The sequence below is a fragment of the Mustela putorius genome, unplaced genomic scaffold, assembly GCF_011764305.1.
Source record: "Mustela putorius furo isolate JIRA1106 unplaced genomic scaffold, ASM1176430v1.1 tig00000145_pilon_pilon_pilon, whole genome shotgun sequence".
Classification (NCBI taxonomy): Eukaryota; Metazoa; Chordata; class Mammalia; order Carnivora; family Mustelidae; genus Mustela; species Mustela putorius.
The window spans coordinates 6,393,603-6,411,824 of NW_025421294.1; the positions used below are offsets into that span (position 1 = coordinate 6,393,603).

At 42.9% G+C, this 18,222-nt stretch overlaps 1 protein-coding gene across 1 annotated transcript; it reads left to right on the plus strand.

Annotated features, from left to right (window-relative positions):
- The first annotated feature begins 2,735 nt into the window (after positions 1-2,735).
- HTR1A (5-hydroxytryptamine receptor 1A) lies at positions 2,736-17,908 on the plus strand. The gene is made up of 2 exons (XM_004764560.2): positions 2,736-5,498; positions 16,644-17,908. The coding sequence occupies exon 1, from the start codon at positions 3,489-3,491 to the stop codon at positions 4,755-4,757; it is 1,269 nt and encodes a 422-aa protein (XP_004764617.1). The 5' UTR covers positions 2,736-3,488; the 3' UTR covers positions 4,758-5,498; positions 16,644-17,908.
- The last annotated feature ends 314 nt before the right edge of the window (positions 17,909-18,222 follow it).

Genomic DNA, 18,222 nt, shown 5'->3' on the forward strand with positions numbered 1-18,222 from the left:
TGTGAAAATGTTAAAAATCTTTATCTCTCATAAACTATTTTAGAGAAATTTCACATGATGGATGGTGTATCATACTCCAGATCCATAACTGACAAGTTGCATCTAGTAAATTCAAACAAGAAATAAAAGCAAAATGACTGCAAGTTTTGTTTTCAAGCAATGTCATCAATAACATCTGCTTTAAGGCTAGCTTTTCTTCAGGCTAATTTCAAAGGCCTTGTAGAACAAGAGCCTAACTACCCAGATCTTTGGGCTGCACCATTTTCTTCTTGTGTATCTGGGATTCTGTGTCTCTAAGGGTTGAGCTTAGAAGAATGGCAAAGTGTGAACAAAAAGAAATGCGATATCATTGTGCTTTTAGTATCTGTTATGGTAGTATTAGTTCAACAAAGGTTATATAACCAACTATTGGTCACTTGATGTTTATGGCACCAGAATCAGTGCTATATATCCTTTTCATGTTTCTGTTTTCTTCTTAGTGTTCATAAGAGTGCCTAAACATCTTGTTATAAATTTTGAGAAATGAAATGTTTGAAATATTATGTACATTCTTCCTATAGAAGACATGAAGTACTTGAGATTATTTTTCAACTTATAAAAATGCTGCATTGTAGAATATTATAGCAGAATAGCAAATGCCAGACCTCATGAATGTAATTAATTCCAGATTTAAACAAGTTTAGCTTTCCTGAAAGGAAAAAATAAATTTGTCAGTTATTAAACCATATGGGATCCAATAGATGAATACATATTGCTGACAGACATATTTACTGACATGTATTTATATGCACGAAGTTAGACAGGATTCCTATTCAAGAATGTGTTTGATATGTATATATTTATTCTCAAAATTTAAATTTCTTTTTACTTTTATGTTATCAACTCTGTTTCCAAAATTTCATCTTTGGAGAATCCAGATTTTAATTATTTTCCTACTATAATTTCTGGACCCACAACTGTACTTTAACACAGCTATTTAGTTCCGTTTTTGTGAGGTTATTTTGAAAGGGGAATCAGTACCTTCACAAATCTTAAAAAGACATCTTCAGAGTCTGTAGCCAGTATTTCCATGTATACTTATCTCTTTCTTTTCAATGCCATGAATCATTATAAATGTCAGGTTCATTATTGTGGCATGCTGAAATGATTGAGTGGGAACTGTGCCCAGCACTGCATTGTAAAACAATCCATCCCCAAACACATTGCCCTGTACTGTATGCATCAGCCCAATTAGATTTTCTCTGACACGTTGGTGATTGCTCTTTTGTTTGGTCTTGAAGAATTCAAAGACATAAAATTCAGCTCATATTTGAACACAGTATCAAGACTATTGCTACCCGAGGTGAATCTGTGCCTGTTAACTAGAGTCATGCCTAGTCATATCTGTTTGTAGGGTTGCATTCTGCACGTTTCCTTCACTTCAGTCATGTAATCAGCATCTATGAGTGAACTTTGTTGTGTTACATGTTTTTTTTTTTTCTAGTATATTGGGAGTCCCATTCTTTACCTATGTTCAAATGGGATTAAATGTGCCTTTCTGGTAAAAGAAACAGTTTAGAGCCAACCCATAGTAGTCTATTTATTTTCTATGTTGTCATGCCCATTTGCAAAATCCAGTACTGTTCCCCCCCCCATTAATGAATGTGTGCAAATGTGCGAGTTCTGAAGATCAGCCTTTGTCAGTACAAAACCAACACAGGTGAAGATGTTTGCCTAGGTCTATTAATACTTTATTCCCAGATATAACCTCTGAATGGCCGTTCTGTGGGCTTGCAAAAAGAGCTAGAGAATAGAATAGGCTCGATATACAAGATTAAGAGGAAAAGAGGGCAAAAAAGAAATTTTTGAGTGAAGCAGAAGAAGAAATACAAAGTTCAATGTTACTTTTCTTTTAATAACTATTTTCCTTCCATGAAGTTATGGGATCGCCTCTGTACCTGCTTAATTTCTGCAAGCCAAGGCTTTCTAGGTGGCTCTCCAAAGCATTTGCCGGAAGGTGGCGATATAAGCCCTTATTGCCTAGAGCTGTCCCAAGTGCTGAAGCTGATATCGGTGCTTAAGAGAAACTGCGGGCCAGAGACCAGGGATTCCACCAAGTTCCCTTAGAGGTTTGCAGGCTCAGGTGAAGAAGAAGCAAAAGCCATATAAAATGCCCAACCTTATTTACAGAATACAGGCAAAAGATTCCCTTCCCTACATTTACTCGTCACAAAGCTATGAAAAGTGGCAATGTTTATTGATATTAAAAAGGTAATGGTAATGGAAAGGAATGTGTATATGTATGTGTATAGAATGCATGTGGAATTGAGCCTTTTCCCTTTACTTTTATACACAGCTATTTACTGTCCATTGACACGTCCTTTATAATTCCTTTCCACCCTAATTACCCAAGGTTAAAAATAAATAAATAAATAAATAAAGCCACAGGCAACCTCCTCCCGAAGGGAGTCAGGCTGGACTGTCAGATAATGAAATTGCTGGCTTCTTTAAAAAGCTAAGAACCACTTTGTCTTCTTCCCATCAATTAACAATAATTTACAGACGAACCTAGGACTGTCTACCTCCCCGTTCAGACTCCATGTGGCTCCTTTTCTCATTTTCTATTGCCACTCTGTTGCTGCTAACTCTACTTAATAATTTGATAGAAATATGAAGCAATGGATAGTTAGGATTTTTTTCCCCTCTCGAGTTTGGCTGGGTGAGAGGCGGAGTTATACGTTGTAATATTGGTCTGACCGGCGGCAGATCCGGTGGAAAAGAATTCTGAATCTCTGCCGACCAAAAGGGGCTAGAACGAAAAGACGCTGATCTAGTGGGAGAGGAGGGCGGGGACCCAGAGGAAAGAGACACTCAGGGTTGGGGAAGTGTTAGGAGGGGAGGGTTAGCGTGGGAGGGAGGGACACTCTCAGAGCTGTGGGAGCGACGCAAGGAAGGATAAGGAAAGGGGAGTGAGAAGAAAGAGGGAGACTGAAGGGGGTGGGGAGAAGGCTTTCTAGAAAGGAGACAGGAGGAGAGAGTGGAAAAGGGATAGGGAGAGAAGCAGGAAGAGGAGAGTCAGAGTGACCTTAGAGGATGAGGCTTCTCTATTCCAGATACTTCTAAGATTGAAGACTGTTGGCTAGTGGGGAGACTCCGACTCCGGCTCCGGCAGCCAGTTGGGCAGAGGCAAAGTAAAATGGACAGTGAGAAACAGATGTTCCAGCCACCTCTCCAACGCCCAGAGGTCCCGAAGCTCTTTTGTGGCGAACTCCTTCCCCAGCTGGAGTCTCTGAGGCTGCTGGACCAAGGGAGCCCAGGGAGCGCCTGGAAGCTGCTCCTCGGAGATGCCCTCGCCTGAGCAGTAAGAACTTCTTGCTTGAGTCCCTGCATTCCCTCCACCTGAAACTCCCCAGGAGAGAGGGGTAGAAGACCCCAGGGGGAGGGGCGAGGGGGGATCCTAACGCAGCACTTTCTCCCCTCCCCCTCCCCCCCCCGCCGGGCGCGCAGGCATGGATGTGCTCAACCCGGGACAGGGCAACAACACCACCTTGTCCGAGGGTCCCTTCGGGACACGCGGCAACGCTACTGGCATCTCCGACGTGACCTTCAGCTACCAAGTGATCACCTCACTTCTGCTGGGCACGCTCATTTTCTGCGCGGTGCTGGGCAATGCGTGCGTGGTGGCCGCCATCGCCCTGGAGCGCTCCCTGCAGAATGTGGCCAACTATCTCATCGGCTCTTTGGCTGTCACCGACCTCATGGTGTCGGTGCTGGTGCTGCCCATGGCTGCACTCTACCAGGTGCTCAACAAATGGACGCTGGGGCAGGTCACCTGTGACCTATTCATCGCCCTCGACGTGCTGTGTTGCACCTCGTCCATCCTGCACCTGTGCGCCATTGCACTGGACAGGTACTGGGCCATCACGGACCCCATTGACTACGTGAACAAGAGGACGCCCCGGCGCGCCGCTGCGCTCATCTCGCTCACTTGGCTTATTGGCTTCCTTATCTCCATCCCGCCCATGCTGGGTTGGCGCACCCCCGAAGACCGCTCCGACCCCGACGCGTGCACGATTAGCAAGGACCACGGCTACACTATCTACTCCACCTTTGGCGCTTTCTACATCCCGCTGCTGCTCATGCTGGTTCTCTACGGGCGCATCTTCCGAGCTGCGCGCTTCCGCATCCGCAAAACAGTCAAGAAGGTGGAGAAGAAGGGAGCGGACACCCGCTTTGGGGTGTCGCCGGCCCCGCAGCCCAAGAAGAGCGTGAACGGCGATCCGGGGAGCAGAGAATGGAGGCAGGGTGTGGAGAACAAGGCAGTGGGGACTCTGTGCACCAACGGCGCGGTGAGGCAGGGTGAGGATGGCGCCGCCCTTGAGGTGATTGAAGTGCACAGGGTGGGCAACTCCAAAGAGCACCTGCCGCTGCCCAGCGAGGCGGGTGCTATCCCTTGCACCCCCGCCTCCTTCGAGAAGAAGAATGAGCGCAACGCCGAGGCCAAGCGCAAGATGGCCCTGGCCCGAGAGAGGAAAACGGTGAAGACGTTGGGCATCATCATGGGCACATTCATCCTCTGCTGGCTGCCCTTTTTCATCGTGGCCCTGGTCCTGCCCTTCTGTGAGAGCAGCTGCCACATGCCCACCCTGCTCGGAGCCATAATCAACTGGCTGGGGTACTCCAACTCTCTGCTCAACCCTGTCATTTACGCCTACTTCAACAAAGACTTCCAAAACGCGTTTAAGAAGATCATCAAGTGCAAATTCTGCCGCCGATGATGGTGGAGTAGTCGGCGAGTAGGCCCGCCCCATCTTCTCTTCCTCCTCCAGTCTTCTGGAATCAACACTTCTGATAGCTCGCTAATTTCCTCTGACCTTCTCCGCTGCTCGGGGTCCCCGCTTCCAGACCTCGTCCCTCCACTTCCGTCGCCCAATACCCTGCTCGGAGGGAGTGCGCTTTGTGCAAAGAGCCCCAGAGAGAGGTCTGGAGGGGGTGGGAAACTCCCCGCTCCGTGATAAGCGATCTTGGCTCAGCCTTTGGCCTCAGAATCAGTTCTGAACTCTGCACTTGCCTCCTCCCTCTTCCGCACCCCAAATCTTCGCGGCGGAAGTTTAAGCCTAAGCCATTCAAGGCAAAAAAAAAAAAAAAAAAAAAAAAAAAAAAAAAAAAATCTACACAGAAAAATAAACAGTACATGCAGCCGCCGCGCCCACTAACCGCTCCCACATGATCGCCCCACAGCTAGAACTTGGATTTAAGGTTCAGGAGTTTGCTTCATTCCCGATTTCCAAACCTGCCCCGCCATCCTACCCTAGAAACTCACTTTTCCTCCCCAGTTTCATGCCTAGGTTTGCTAGTCGGGAAAAGCTGGAAGGTCTGTTTTTCCCAGTGACTGTGGTTTCCCTGGGAATCCCCGCCCCCCCGTGTAGACTTGCAGAGTATCTCTTCCGCGCACAGCCCCTGCTCTGTCTTCCGGGACTCCAAACAAGTGGCCAGAAGCTGTCTCTTAGAGTGCACTTGTAAGTACAAGCAAAACTGGGCCAGTGGGGGAGAGCGAGGAGGGAGTGCGGAACGATTTTTATCCGTGCTTGCCTTGGCGTCAGCACTCACCAAAGAAACTGACAATCAGTGGAAAGGGAAAACAGACTTCGGTTTGTATAGGCTCCCCGCGCGTCTGCACGTTCCGGCGCCGCGACTTACCTACCGCGGGCTGTGCTGACCAACAAGGCGTACGTGCTCAGGCCTCCCGGCCGCTTACCAGCCCCGCGCCTCCGCAGCCAGCGGCTGTGCGGCTTGCGCTCCCGGCGCGCGCGCAAGAAAGTCTACCGAACTAAAGCCATTCCTCCGTTTACGCCGAGGGGCGCGCAGAAGGGCGGATAAACCACGGGGGTTGCCGAAGCCGGAGCTAGCTCTGGCGGGACAAGCGGGACCCGGGAAGCCACAGAGGGTGGTGTCGGGCGTTTAAGAGGGAGGAGACGTCAGTGCGCGCGGCCCCGGCTGCAGGTGGCGCTCCTCGTGGAACCCGAAAGGGCAGTTTCATCCAAAGGATGCAGACTTTCCTCTTAGATACCCCTGTCCTTTCGGATAGAATATTTCTGTTAAGCGTGTCCTAACATTAAACGGGATTTGTTCTGTAGGAAGTCTAGCACACATAGTTACCAGGACTTTGCTTTCCAAATAGGAATTCCAGGCTTCCAATGAGATGGGTCCCGATAGGCTTTGTATGTGACCTCACAGGGAGTTACTTTAAATAATAGGGCCCCAAAGACTAGTTAGGGGTGCTCTCGCTGAGGAGTTCCTGAGACTCTTGTACAGGGTTATTATGTTTGCTCCTTGGCCTGATGTGAGCCACAGGTCTAAGACAAACCAGTTTCTTGCCATTTAAATATATGGAGCACTCCAAGCTTTCTCCCCCACAAAAGTTATTCTTTCAACCTTGCCACTTCTGCTGAAAAGCCAGTTAGAATCTTTACTGCCCCCAGAAGGGAAGTTATTTTGGTGCTCCTTTTGAATGTAAATTTCCATCCACAGGACTGGAATCAAGAGGTGTGTAAGTTAGATGTAGCCTCTAATTTTCTGATGACTAACGTTTGTGTTTTCCAGTAATTGCACAAAGTTATTGATTTTTCTCTTCTCTCCTTTCAACTGGACCTTTTGAATGATTGCGTCGCTGTTTTGAGAACAGGGTTGCCAAAGTTGCCAATGGAATGTTCACTTGTGTTTAGGATTAAGAAGGTGAAAAGACAGCACTATCACTGAAGCCATTTTCTTGTTTGTCAACAGAACAAAGCCTCCGTTTGATATCTTTTTCTCTAACTGAAACTAAGAATAAGCATCATATCCAGTTAAGATATAGTAGAACTCTGGACAGTCAGTGGCTGGTTTGTTCATGCATATGTAATGCTGAATAAGGGACTAAGGTAGACTTCTTAAGTCCGAAAATTATTATTTGAAAATTTAATTTCTTTCTTTTTTTTCTTTTTCTTTCTTTCTTTTTTTTCTTACAATAATTTCAGTACACCTGTATGGAAAAAATGCACTTTTCTGTGTGTCTTCCTTAATTTTAGATTAAATTATATATGTAAAATAATTCTAGCTCAAAATTTGTTTATCCAACTTATGCCTTGGCCAGCAAGTGTTATATTCAAAGTCTTGAGTCTTCCATTTATTTGTGTCTCTTACAGAACTGTATGGGAATGGCTTTTGGACATTTATTCTTCCTACTTTGGAGGAATTACATGAAAATGAGGAAGGAGCATCCAATTGGGTATAATTGCCAAGGCAATAGAGAAATTTGGGGAATAAGTGCATAGCAGTCAGCAGCCCCTGATGCTTTTTATTTCTTTTAATTTTTGTATTAAGACAAAGTATATATATGTATCAAAATTGACCTTCACTTTTCTCTGTGACAATAAAGGACTTCATTAATGGTAATGCTACAATAAACTGATATCAGTAACACATGCATCTTTATTTTAATCGGAATTACTGTCTACTTGTCTTTATTTGTATTATTTAAAAATTAAAGTTAAAAAATACAATCATCAGGGGAAGATTCTGTTATACAGATCAGGGATGTGACACGTAGGGAAATAATTTAGTTTTTAGTACTGAAACTCATTCTAAATGAATGATTTCTTTAAAAAAAAAAAATCCTGTCTCTGAAAAGAGAAGGTCACATCTCATCACTTAGCCATGAAACCATGAATTTTCCCTGACTGACACCTATGGTTAAGACTTAGACATCTTTCTAATTAATATGGACAGGGTTGAGGACATGCAGAAGAGAAATACAGCCTCTGATGAAAGCAACAAGAAACACAACCACATCTTGTGTTTTTAAAGCAGTGGATAGTCTGATGCCCCTCCTCTGTTTTCCCCACAACTTGTAGCTAGAAGAAAATCGCCTCCCCTGGTTTCAAGTAAAGCAAGTCATTGTTTTGGTGTTTGTCACTCAATTAAAAGTGGAGGGGCATTTTCCTTTCTGTCTGGGGCTCAGTTGGTAGTGGGATTCTGTATGGAAGATCTATTACTATGTTAAAATTAATTTTTATGCTCTCTTTTCCCTGGCTGGAATCATCAGCAATGCCTCTTGTTTCCCAGGTTGTGTTTGTTAATTCCACTGCTTTCTGGTATCAGAATGATGACTACAGGGTATGCCCAGTACACCCCACAGGGAACACAGAGGTCGGGGCTGTTTTGGCCCCAGAAGAGAGCTCTCTGAAGCGGCAGGCAGCCTTGTACAGACAATGTATGTATATTCATGTTCTCCCAATAATGAAGAGTAAAGACAGGGGAATGGGGAGAAGAAAAGCTGTCCAGAATTTCTCATTTGAAAACTGTTAAATTTATGTGTCCCTCACCTTGAGTAAAATGATGCCTTTGGAAGAGTTGTCTTTTAGATTCTGGGATCTCCCTTCTTGGCCCTTGTTCTCTGCTCTGGCATCCATTCTTCCAACGGGAGAATGGTTTTTTGTTTTCTGCAGGCCTTCCCAAGTTTCTCTCAACACTCAAACTGAGAAGGAAAATAGTTATCATTCACTTCCAGTGTGTCTAACAAGCCTGGATAACAAATTAGGAGCCACTGTGTGTCAGGCTTCATTAAAGGATGTTGAAATATGGGTCTACAAATTAATATAAGATACTTTTGTCACCTTGAAGGAGTTTCCAACCCATTGGGGTGTATAAGAACAAGCTACGAAGGCTGAAGGAATACTAATGGTAGAATATTAGTATCATTCCACAGGACAAGTCACAAGAGTTTGGCTATGTAAGAATTCAGGGGACAAAGATTTCTGTGAGCTGGGGGTGGGTAGGAAAGTTTAGGTAGGGAACAGCTGCATAAAGCATCCAGGACTGAGCTGTGGACACATGGATGGGGGTGGTATGAAAAGGCAGACATACTTTATGAGATGCCAAAGACAACTTGATCCCTTCTTCTTGTCAAGTGGGGGCATGCGATGAAATTTCTGACTGCATTGATGAATGCTGGTAGCCTGGGTTGGTTGAGGAGGTGGAGCTCTTGGAAAAACATGCAGGTTCACGGCTTCCTATGTGTTGTATCAGAAAGGTCTGGGAAGAGAAAGAAAAGATGAACCTATAAAGTCAGAGAAATGGCAGTTGGGGTAACTAGATTAGAGGAAGAATGTTTTGACAGAGTAAGGGCACTTATGAATAGGGAGAGAACCATTAACTATTAATGACTATTAATAACTATTGACAAAAGACTAATAATAACTATTAATATCTATTGACAAAAGATTGATTGGGGGTAGGTACAAGACAGAATAATTCACACTTATGTAATGTTTAAGGCTTTGCCAAGTGATTTTCACACGATACACCGTTTAAATTTGGGGTAACAAATCCTTTCAGAAATGCCAATTAGAGCACCTCAGCCAAAGTAGAAGATTCGTGTAGCAACGGGTAGGTATAGAAGAGAGTTCTAGAGATCAAATGTGGGATCATTATAATTCCAGGTTAAAAAGTTCGAACTAGAGTTTTAGTCAGTGTAGATCACTAAGAATGAGGACAGAAGTGTTCCGTTTGGAGCTGATTTCAATGATGTGAATGAAACAATGAAGGCCTGACTGTGGGGTTCAGCAGGAGGAATGGAAGATGAGTTAGACATCAAAGAATGATCTGGCGGACCTGGTGTCTGGATGTGAGGAGGGAGGGAGTTGAAGATGCTGAAGAAACTTGGAGTTGGGGGCAAATGACAGAAAAGGGGAAATCAAGATTAAAACAATCTCCTCTGGGTCGTCGTCTTCTTTTTGTTTTGTTTTGTTTTTAGCTTAATCTGTAAATATAAAAAGGCTTTTGTTCTCTGCTAAGAGAATTTCCAGCCCAGATGGCAGGGGCCTTCTGGGAAAGTATTGATACATGTCACAGCATTTGAACAGTTTGTCATTTGGGAGAATATGTGAGGAATGATCCTCAGAGAACAATGCTTGGATCAATACCCTGGTTGTTGATACACTTTTATTTTCTTTTTGTGGAACATGCTGTATTTTGGGGAGAGCCACAAATCCAAGGTACTACAGCAGGCTTTCAAGAAGGGTAACCCAACATACCATGATGGGCAGTATGGTAAGGACACAAGAAGCCCGGAAGACTGAGTCTGTCCAGTTGACCCAGTGGAGAGCAGAATAATCCACTTTCCTCTTTTTTTTTTTTTGAAGATGTTATTTATTTGTTAGAGAGAGAGAGTACACAAGCAGGGGAAACAGCAGGCAGAGGGGGAGGCGGGTTTCCTGCTGAGCAAGGAGCTGGATGTGGGACTCTATCCCAGGACTCTGGGATCATGACCTATGCTGAAGGCTTAATGGATGCTTAATTGATTGAGCCACCCAGGTGTCCCAATCCACTTTCCTCTTCAAGTCCAGTTACCAAGAACCATGGCAGACCTGTTTGATCCTGAAACCAGATATTCCTAGAAAATCTAGATCCAGGAGGTTAGAGTATAAAGTGACTTACTTCTCTTTTCCATCTCACTGTGCTTTGTGGCAGTGGCAGGGATAGGGGAATGAGTTGGGTCCCCAGACACTTCAGTAAATGATCCAGTCATTTCTATGAGGCCTGTCTGTAACACTGCACAATTGTCCAGCTTTTGGCAAGTTCTGCAGGGCAGATTTCAAGGAGATGTCTTACACTGGCAATTGGTTGTTCCGATGTGTCTCCCTTGTATTCAAGTTTGAAGAAAGAAGGGGAAACAGGCTGGCTGGGAGGAGGAACAGGGACGGAGTAGACCATAGGACTCACCTATCTTACAGGTTGTATACCTGTGGAGATGGAGGAGGAAGTGTTTTGAAACTTGGATGAGAAGCGTTTTATGAAATCTAGTATGCTTCACTGTTTCTGGGAATAATTAGGGTGACGTTATGAGAAGCAGTAAGAGAGAAAGCAGTAGTGGAAGCTGATTGTAACTTGAACAGAACAGGAGAGACAGGACTCCAGTTGCAAATATTCACAATGTGTGTTCTTGCAAGCAGATGTTGCATTGTAAGGATTTGCAATGGAGAAGGGGCAGTTTCTGGGACAGCCTCTTGTTCAGGAATAGTGGGCAGATGATTCATTCATTCATTCAACTAATATTTCAGGACTACCGGGGCGCCTGGGTGGCTCAGTGGGTTAAAGCCTCTGCCTTCGGCTCAGGTCATGATTGCAGGGTCCTGGGATTGAGCCCCACATCGGGCTCTCTGCTCAGCAGGGAGTCTGCTTCCCCCCACTCCCGTCTGCCTCTCTGCCTACTTGTGATCTCTGTCTGTCAAATAAATAAATAAAATCTTAAAAAAAAAATATTTCAGGACTACCTGTGGGCCCGACACTGTTCTACGTACTTCAAAGACAACAGTGAACCAAGCAGATGAAGTGTCTGTGGTAGTAACCACAGTTACTGCCCTCCATGTGTGCACTTTTTTTTTTTTTTTGCAATGTGACTTTTGGCTTCTCCTACAAAGGTCTGGAGGCTTTCTCGCTGGGCTGGCCTTTTGACTTGCTTTAACCAATAAAACATGCCAGATTGATGTGACCATGCAGCGTATGAGGCCTTGCACTTTTCCACATGCTCCTTCAGAATTCTGCACAACCACCAGGTAAACAAGCCTGGGCTCACTTGCTGGAGACCACCAGAAGAGTCATCCTAGCCAGGGCCATCATGGATGAGCCAGACCTCAAGTGACTCAGATGCTGACTACAGATGCAAAAGTGAGCACAGCTAACTCCAGAGAAGCCTCCCACCTTCATTTGTTACCAAATTGTCAAAGCACAGACTTGTGAACAAAATAGATAGTTGTTATTTTAAGGCACTAAAATTTGAAGGTCATTTGTCATGCTGAAAAGGCTAGCCAATACAGTCTCATGCCTTAAGAAGTTTACATTCCAGAGAAGGAAAGAGAAAAAATTAACAACCCCCCCCCCCACACACACATACTGATATATCAGATGGTGATCAGCATTACGGGAAAAAAAGTATATGATATATGGCATGTCCTGAGATGGAGGGAAGTGTGTTCCTATTTTTTAAAGAATTTTATTTATTTATTTGACAGAGAATGAGCGAGTGCACAAGCAGGGGAGCGGCAGGCAGAGGGAGAGGGAGAAGCAGGCTCCCTACTGAGAAAGGAGTCCTAGGCAGGGCTCTATCCCAGGAACCTGGGATCGTGACCTGAGCTAAAGGCAGACACTTAACTGACTGAGCCACCCTGGCACCACTAGTGTTCCTATTTTTTATAGGATGCTCAAGGAAGGGCCCGCAGATAAAGTAACATTTAAGTAGACGTCTTGAAAAAGTTACCAGAGGTTGAGGGTTGGTGAAAATGAACACTTGAAGAAATAAATCTTAAATCTGATACAATTTACTATGAAATCTATAAAGGGTAAATTTCCAACAGGAAATAGCAGGAAATTGAAGATTTAAGGATTTGTGTGCTCAAATTCTAGAATTTTCTCAGTTCTTGACAGCAGACTCATTTAGGTTGAAAATATTTGTATTTAGCCTGTTAGGGGTGAGGTCATGGGAAGCCCTGAAAGGGGTCTTACTAGTGTCATATAGTCCTATAATCCCCAGACTCTGGCATATACTGTACATAGTGGAAACAAACAAACAAACAAAAGAATTAGCTTGGCAAGCCAAGTCACGCTGAATTTAACATCCTACTATGCTACCACTGACATCTTGCTATGTTGTATATTAGTTTTATTTTGAAAACAGATCTATTGAGATATAATTCACATTCTTTTCATTAACCCACTAAACCCACCAAGGGGTTTAGTGCATTCACAGAGTTGGGCAGCCATCACTGCAATCCATTTTAGAGGGTTTTTTTAAAATTTTTAAAAAAGATTTTATTTATTTACTTGACAGATAGAGATCACAAGTAGGCAGAGAGGCAGGCAGAGAGGCAGGCAGAGAGGCAGGCAGAGAGGCAGGCAGAGAGGCAGGCAGAGAGGCAGGCAGAGAGGCAGGCGGAAGCAGGCTCCCTGCTGAGCAGAGAGCTGGATGTGGGGCTTGATCCCAGGACCCTGGGATCATGACCTGAGCCAAAGGCAGAGGCTTTAATCCACTGAGCCACTCAGGTGCCCCCATTTTAGAGTATTTTTATTATTCCCCCAAGTAAGTGCCAATCTGTTAACAGGTGCTCCTTATTTCCCACTAAACCCAGAACCCCAGGCAACTACTAATCTACTTTCTGTCTCTGACTTTGCCTATTAAGGACATTTCATATAATATATAGTCTTTTGTAAAGGGCTTATTTTACTTAGCATAATGTTTTAAAGGTTATCCATGTTGTGTTAGGTATATTTAGATATTTTAGGTACTTTTACATATATAAAAAATATATATTATATATATTTTAGGTATATTTATATATATAAAATATATGCATATTTATATATAGATGTATTAGGTATATTTATATAACCAAATAATATTTATTTTTATAGCTTTACTACATTTTATTAATTCATCCATTAATGAACATTTGGGTTGTTTGCACTTTTTGGCTATTATGGATAATGCTGTTGTGAACATTTGTGTACAAATTCCTGCGTGGGAATGTTTTCATAATCTTGGATATAAAGGAAGGAGTAGAATTGCTGAGTCATGTGCCATCTATATGTTTAAGATTTTAAGGAACTTAAAAAATGTTTTCCAAAGTGGCTGCATTTTTCTGCTTTTCTGCATTCCTACCAACTATGTAAAAGGGTCCCTTCCAATGTCTCCTTGCCAGGACTTGTTATTATCTGTGTTTTGATGGTAGCCATCTTAGTTTGTCGGTGGTGCTCTCTCTTTGTGGTTTTTGTTTGCCTTTCTCTAATAACCATTGATATTGAGCATCTTTTCATGTGCTTGTTGACTATTTGCATATCCTATCTAGAGAAATAGCTATTCAAGTTCTTTTCTCACTTTTAAACTCAGATGGTCTTGTTGTTATTGAGTTGTGGAAGTTTTTTCTATATGCCGGATGCTAGAATCTTACCAGAAGATAGTCATGTTGGGAAAGCACTCAGGCTTTCACGGTTTTCTATGTTGTTTACTCTGGGTTTTTTATAGCTGTGCTTTATCAGGTTGAGGAAATTTCTTTATTTTCCTACTTTGTTGAGTGTTTTTATCATGAAGGTGTGTTGGATTTTATCAGATGCTTTTTCTTGATCAATTAAGATGATCTTATGTGCATTTTTTTGCTTTGTTCCATTGATATGGTGTATTACACTAATTTGTTTTCAGGTGTGAAACCAACCTTAGATTCTTGGACTAAATCTCACTTAGTCATGATCTATAATTCTTTTTATATGTTGCTGGAATGGATTTGCTAGTAGTTTTATATCTATATTTATATGGGATATCGGTCTATAGTTTTCAGTTTCTGTTATAGCTCTGTCCAGTTTTGATACCACATTGCAAATGTGTAATGATGCCCTATTTATGAACATGCACATGTTGTTTAAGGTTTAGGAGGGATTGACCATGCATGGAGGTGTAAGAAACATCCTAATGAATTTTAGTTACTGTAAAGGATCTGAGTGGGTCACCACAATTCTAGAAACAACCAGATAATCATTGATGATGCTAACATTAGTGTTCACGCTTTCTTTTGGTTGTAAAAACATCTTATTATGGTTTAATAATGTATCAGAGCACATTTGTGGTCGTCAATATTTAAAACCTTTTCTTCCTTAGTATATAGCTAAACTACATTTTCCAGTCTTTCTTCTTGTAGGGTGTGACCATCAGGGTGGGTCAGGCTAATGTAATTTGTTCAGACTGATATCACCACTTTGAGGGTTTGACTGTAAAGAGCTCCCGAATGATCTTTTCTCATTTGGTAGGTAAATGGAGAGGACTCCCTGGTCAGAGAGGAGTATGGGGTCACATTTGTAAAGAGCTGGATCTCTAATTCTCTAGGTAGATCAGTCTTCCCCATCCCCCTCCCCACCAACCAGGCTTTGACTGTGATACTAACAGAAATGAAAGCTGAGTTTAATTTAATTAAACTAAGGTTATTTTTAGGTTGTCTGTGCAGAAGTTAGTATGTTCTGATCAATATATCAAAATAAAATATAAACTATCCCATCAGTGAGGCTGCACTAGATAAATGAAGTAACTACCAGCTGCTCTTCATTTTGGTCAAGGTCATGAACCTGCTGGGAAGAGATGAACATAGGCCAAGATGTCACATCTTCCTTGTATATTCTGAACAATACTGGGAAGCCAGGAGGAAGCCTTGTGCCCATCACTGATGCCTTAGTTCAGAGACTTAGTTTTGCTCTGGCTTTAGTTTTATAGAGTGCGTTCACAACAATGCCCCTGAGCCACATCTTTGGGTCTTTGGGAAAATTATAAGATAGACACAATTGATTTTCAATGGCTTTTGCTTTCTTTGAGGTCTCCTTTTCTTTCATTATGCTTTCCCCATTAGGCTCTCAAAATCTGCACTACATGTCTCCCTAAGGAAGTTTCTGACTTGCAAATTTTATTTCCCATTCTTTCAATTTTGGATTATGCTAAAGGTTGTGGAGGAACAAGCCAGACCAGAAGCAGACAGAAAGTTGACTAAGTTGACTGGAATCATGAGATACAATGATGACTTTCCTTTTTCATTTGGACAATTGAAATGAGGACTATAGAATGAATACCTTGTGATTTGGTGTATTACCATGGGTATTACATGTATAATTTGTCCCAAGGGAAATGAAATTATCTGGACCATGCTTTTCCAATGACAGTCTTCCAAGCTCATGTGTTCATACATGTAAGTAGATAACAATAAGATGACAAATGGCCAAGGAACTTTCCTATATTACAACATGAGATTATTTAAGAATTCTCTAGCAGGGGCACCTGGGTGACTCAGTGGGTTAAAGCCTCTGCCTTCAGCTCGGGTCATGATCCCAGGGTCCTGGGATCGAGCCCCGCATTGGGCTCTCTGCTCAGTGGGGAGCCTGCTTCCTCCTCTCTCTCTACCTGCCTCTCTGCCTACTTGTGATCTGTCTGTCAAATAAATAAATAAAAATCTTAAAAAAAAAATTCTGTAGCATATTTAGATGGCTATTGCAGTAGAATAGCTTAGATGAGTATAATGGAGGAAGGACTGAAACAGTAATGATTAATAACACAGAGCTGCAAAGAAAGCGCTGAGAGGCCTGGGAGATGGGCTGAGTGTGAAAAATGGTGTTGGAGAGGAACCCACATTGGGAGATGGGGGAAGATTGGAATAGACTAGAAATAGGGAATTGAAGAACAGAAGGTGCTACTTTGGGAGAGAAGAAACAGGCCTTTGATAAATGTCCCGAATTCAATTTTAGTCTTTTTTTTTTTTTTAAAGGTTTTGTTCATTATTTGAGAGAGGGATAGAGAAGACAGAGCCCACGGGTGGGGGGCGGGGAGGCAGAGGGAGAAACAGACTCCCCGCTGAGCAGGGAGCCCAATGAGTGGCTCGATCCTAGGAACCTGGGATCATGACCTGAGCTGAAGGCAGATGCTTACCTGACTGAGCCACCCAGATGTCCTAATTTTAGTCTAAAAAGGAAAGAAAGCAGCTCTGGGGTAAGAGGTATGGGGACACAGAGAGGTGGTGCAGGCATTGCATGAGGAATGCTAGCTAACATAATAGGCTGTGCTGTGCTGTCATGAGAGACATAAACATGTCTTTTTCTTTCAGAGAAAAGGAGCCCCAAGTATGTCTCTAGAGACTGCGCAAATGGAAGCAACAAAGAAGAAAGATCGAAGACAGGAAGAACTGAAGATTTTTGTGAATGAGGGGGTCACTGAAGGAGCCAAGTCTTAAAGAAGGCAAGAGGTTGAAGGATTGAGCTCTGAGGTGGAGACTTTCTGTGAGACAGGAGATGAAGGGACACATATGAAGAGGTAGAGAGAATCCAGCTTTGGGAAGAAAGGAAGCTATTGTATGAGGATCAACCTGTCAGTGATTTCATTCGAGAGTTATGTACCACAGGTCATATTGATGCCACAGGTCAGTTGATGCCGCAGGTCAACAGTTAAAATGAAAGTACACTTGTGCTGGAGAATCTGCTACCTGGGAGCCAAATGAAATTGCATGGAATTGGAGGCTGTAAGAGGTACCTGCTGAGAGTAGCCTTGGAGTTTGAGCTGTCTTTATACTAGTCTAGATATGACCTCTTTTTTGGTCCCTTCTGGCCTGGCTTCCTCCATCACCACCTTTGGCATGGTTTGAAATCAAGAGAATGGGAAATCAAACATAAGGGTCCCTTCGAGGGCTGGCGGTTGCTCTGATTTCCTCCACTTCACCATTGCCTCTAAGAATATGTGGAATCCTTCACTATTGAAGCTTTGACAAACAGGAGAGAATTTATGCCTGATAATTTTTTTATTCAAGAAGTAAGATAACAAGTGATAAGAGTGAGGGCAATGATGTTGTCAAGGTACATAAGGTCTAGAATAGTTAATACAGCTAAAATTATACTAGCACTTTTAGAACAGGGATTCTTAAACTGTCAAGCAGCTCAGGTTTTGAGTTATCTGCTGATACTAGACGTCTGGCTTTGTACTAAATCAGATGCATGCGAATGGCTAACTCTTAGCTTATTTTGTGGTTCTTTCCCAACTCTCCCTGGTTGCCAAACCCTATTGCTCTACCTCTGGGTCTCTCATATATGCTCTTCCTATTTTTAGGTTTTAGTTCATGCCTTTAATTCGTGATTGCCTGATTGTTCCAGCTTCCTATATTACCTTATATTCCATCTTTTTACTCACTTCTCCTTTTATTCAGTCTTGAGTACCACTATTAAATCAACATCTTATGGCAAAAGATTCCCCATATTCAAGTGTACTTCTCAAAATATAACCAATTTCTCCTAACCTCATGCTGAGATTAAACAGGATAATATCTGGAGATATTTAGAACAACTCTTTTTTTTTTTTTTTAAGATTTTACTTATTTATTTGACAGAGATCACAAGTAGGCAGAGAGGCAGGTAGAGAGAGAGAGGAGGAAGCAGGTTCCCCACTGAGCAGAAAGCCTGATGCGGGGCTCAATCCCAGGACCCTGAGATCATGACCTGAGCCGAAGGCAGAGACTTAACCCACTGAGCCACCCAGGCACCCAGAAAAACTCTTTTCTATAGTACCTACTTAACAAATGTTACTGGACTTTTACTCAAGGCAAAACATGTGATTGGGTTGTTCATTGTTTTGCAGGTAGAGAATAAGGAGAAAAATTATATCTAATATTAGATTTCATACTCCTGTTTTTTTAAATT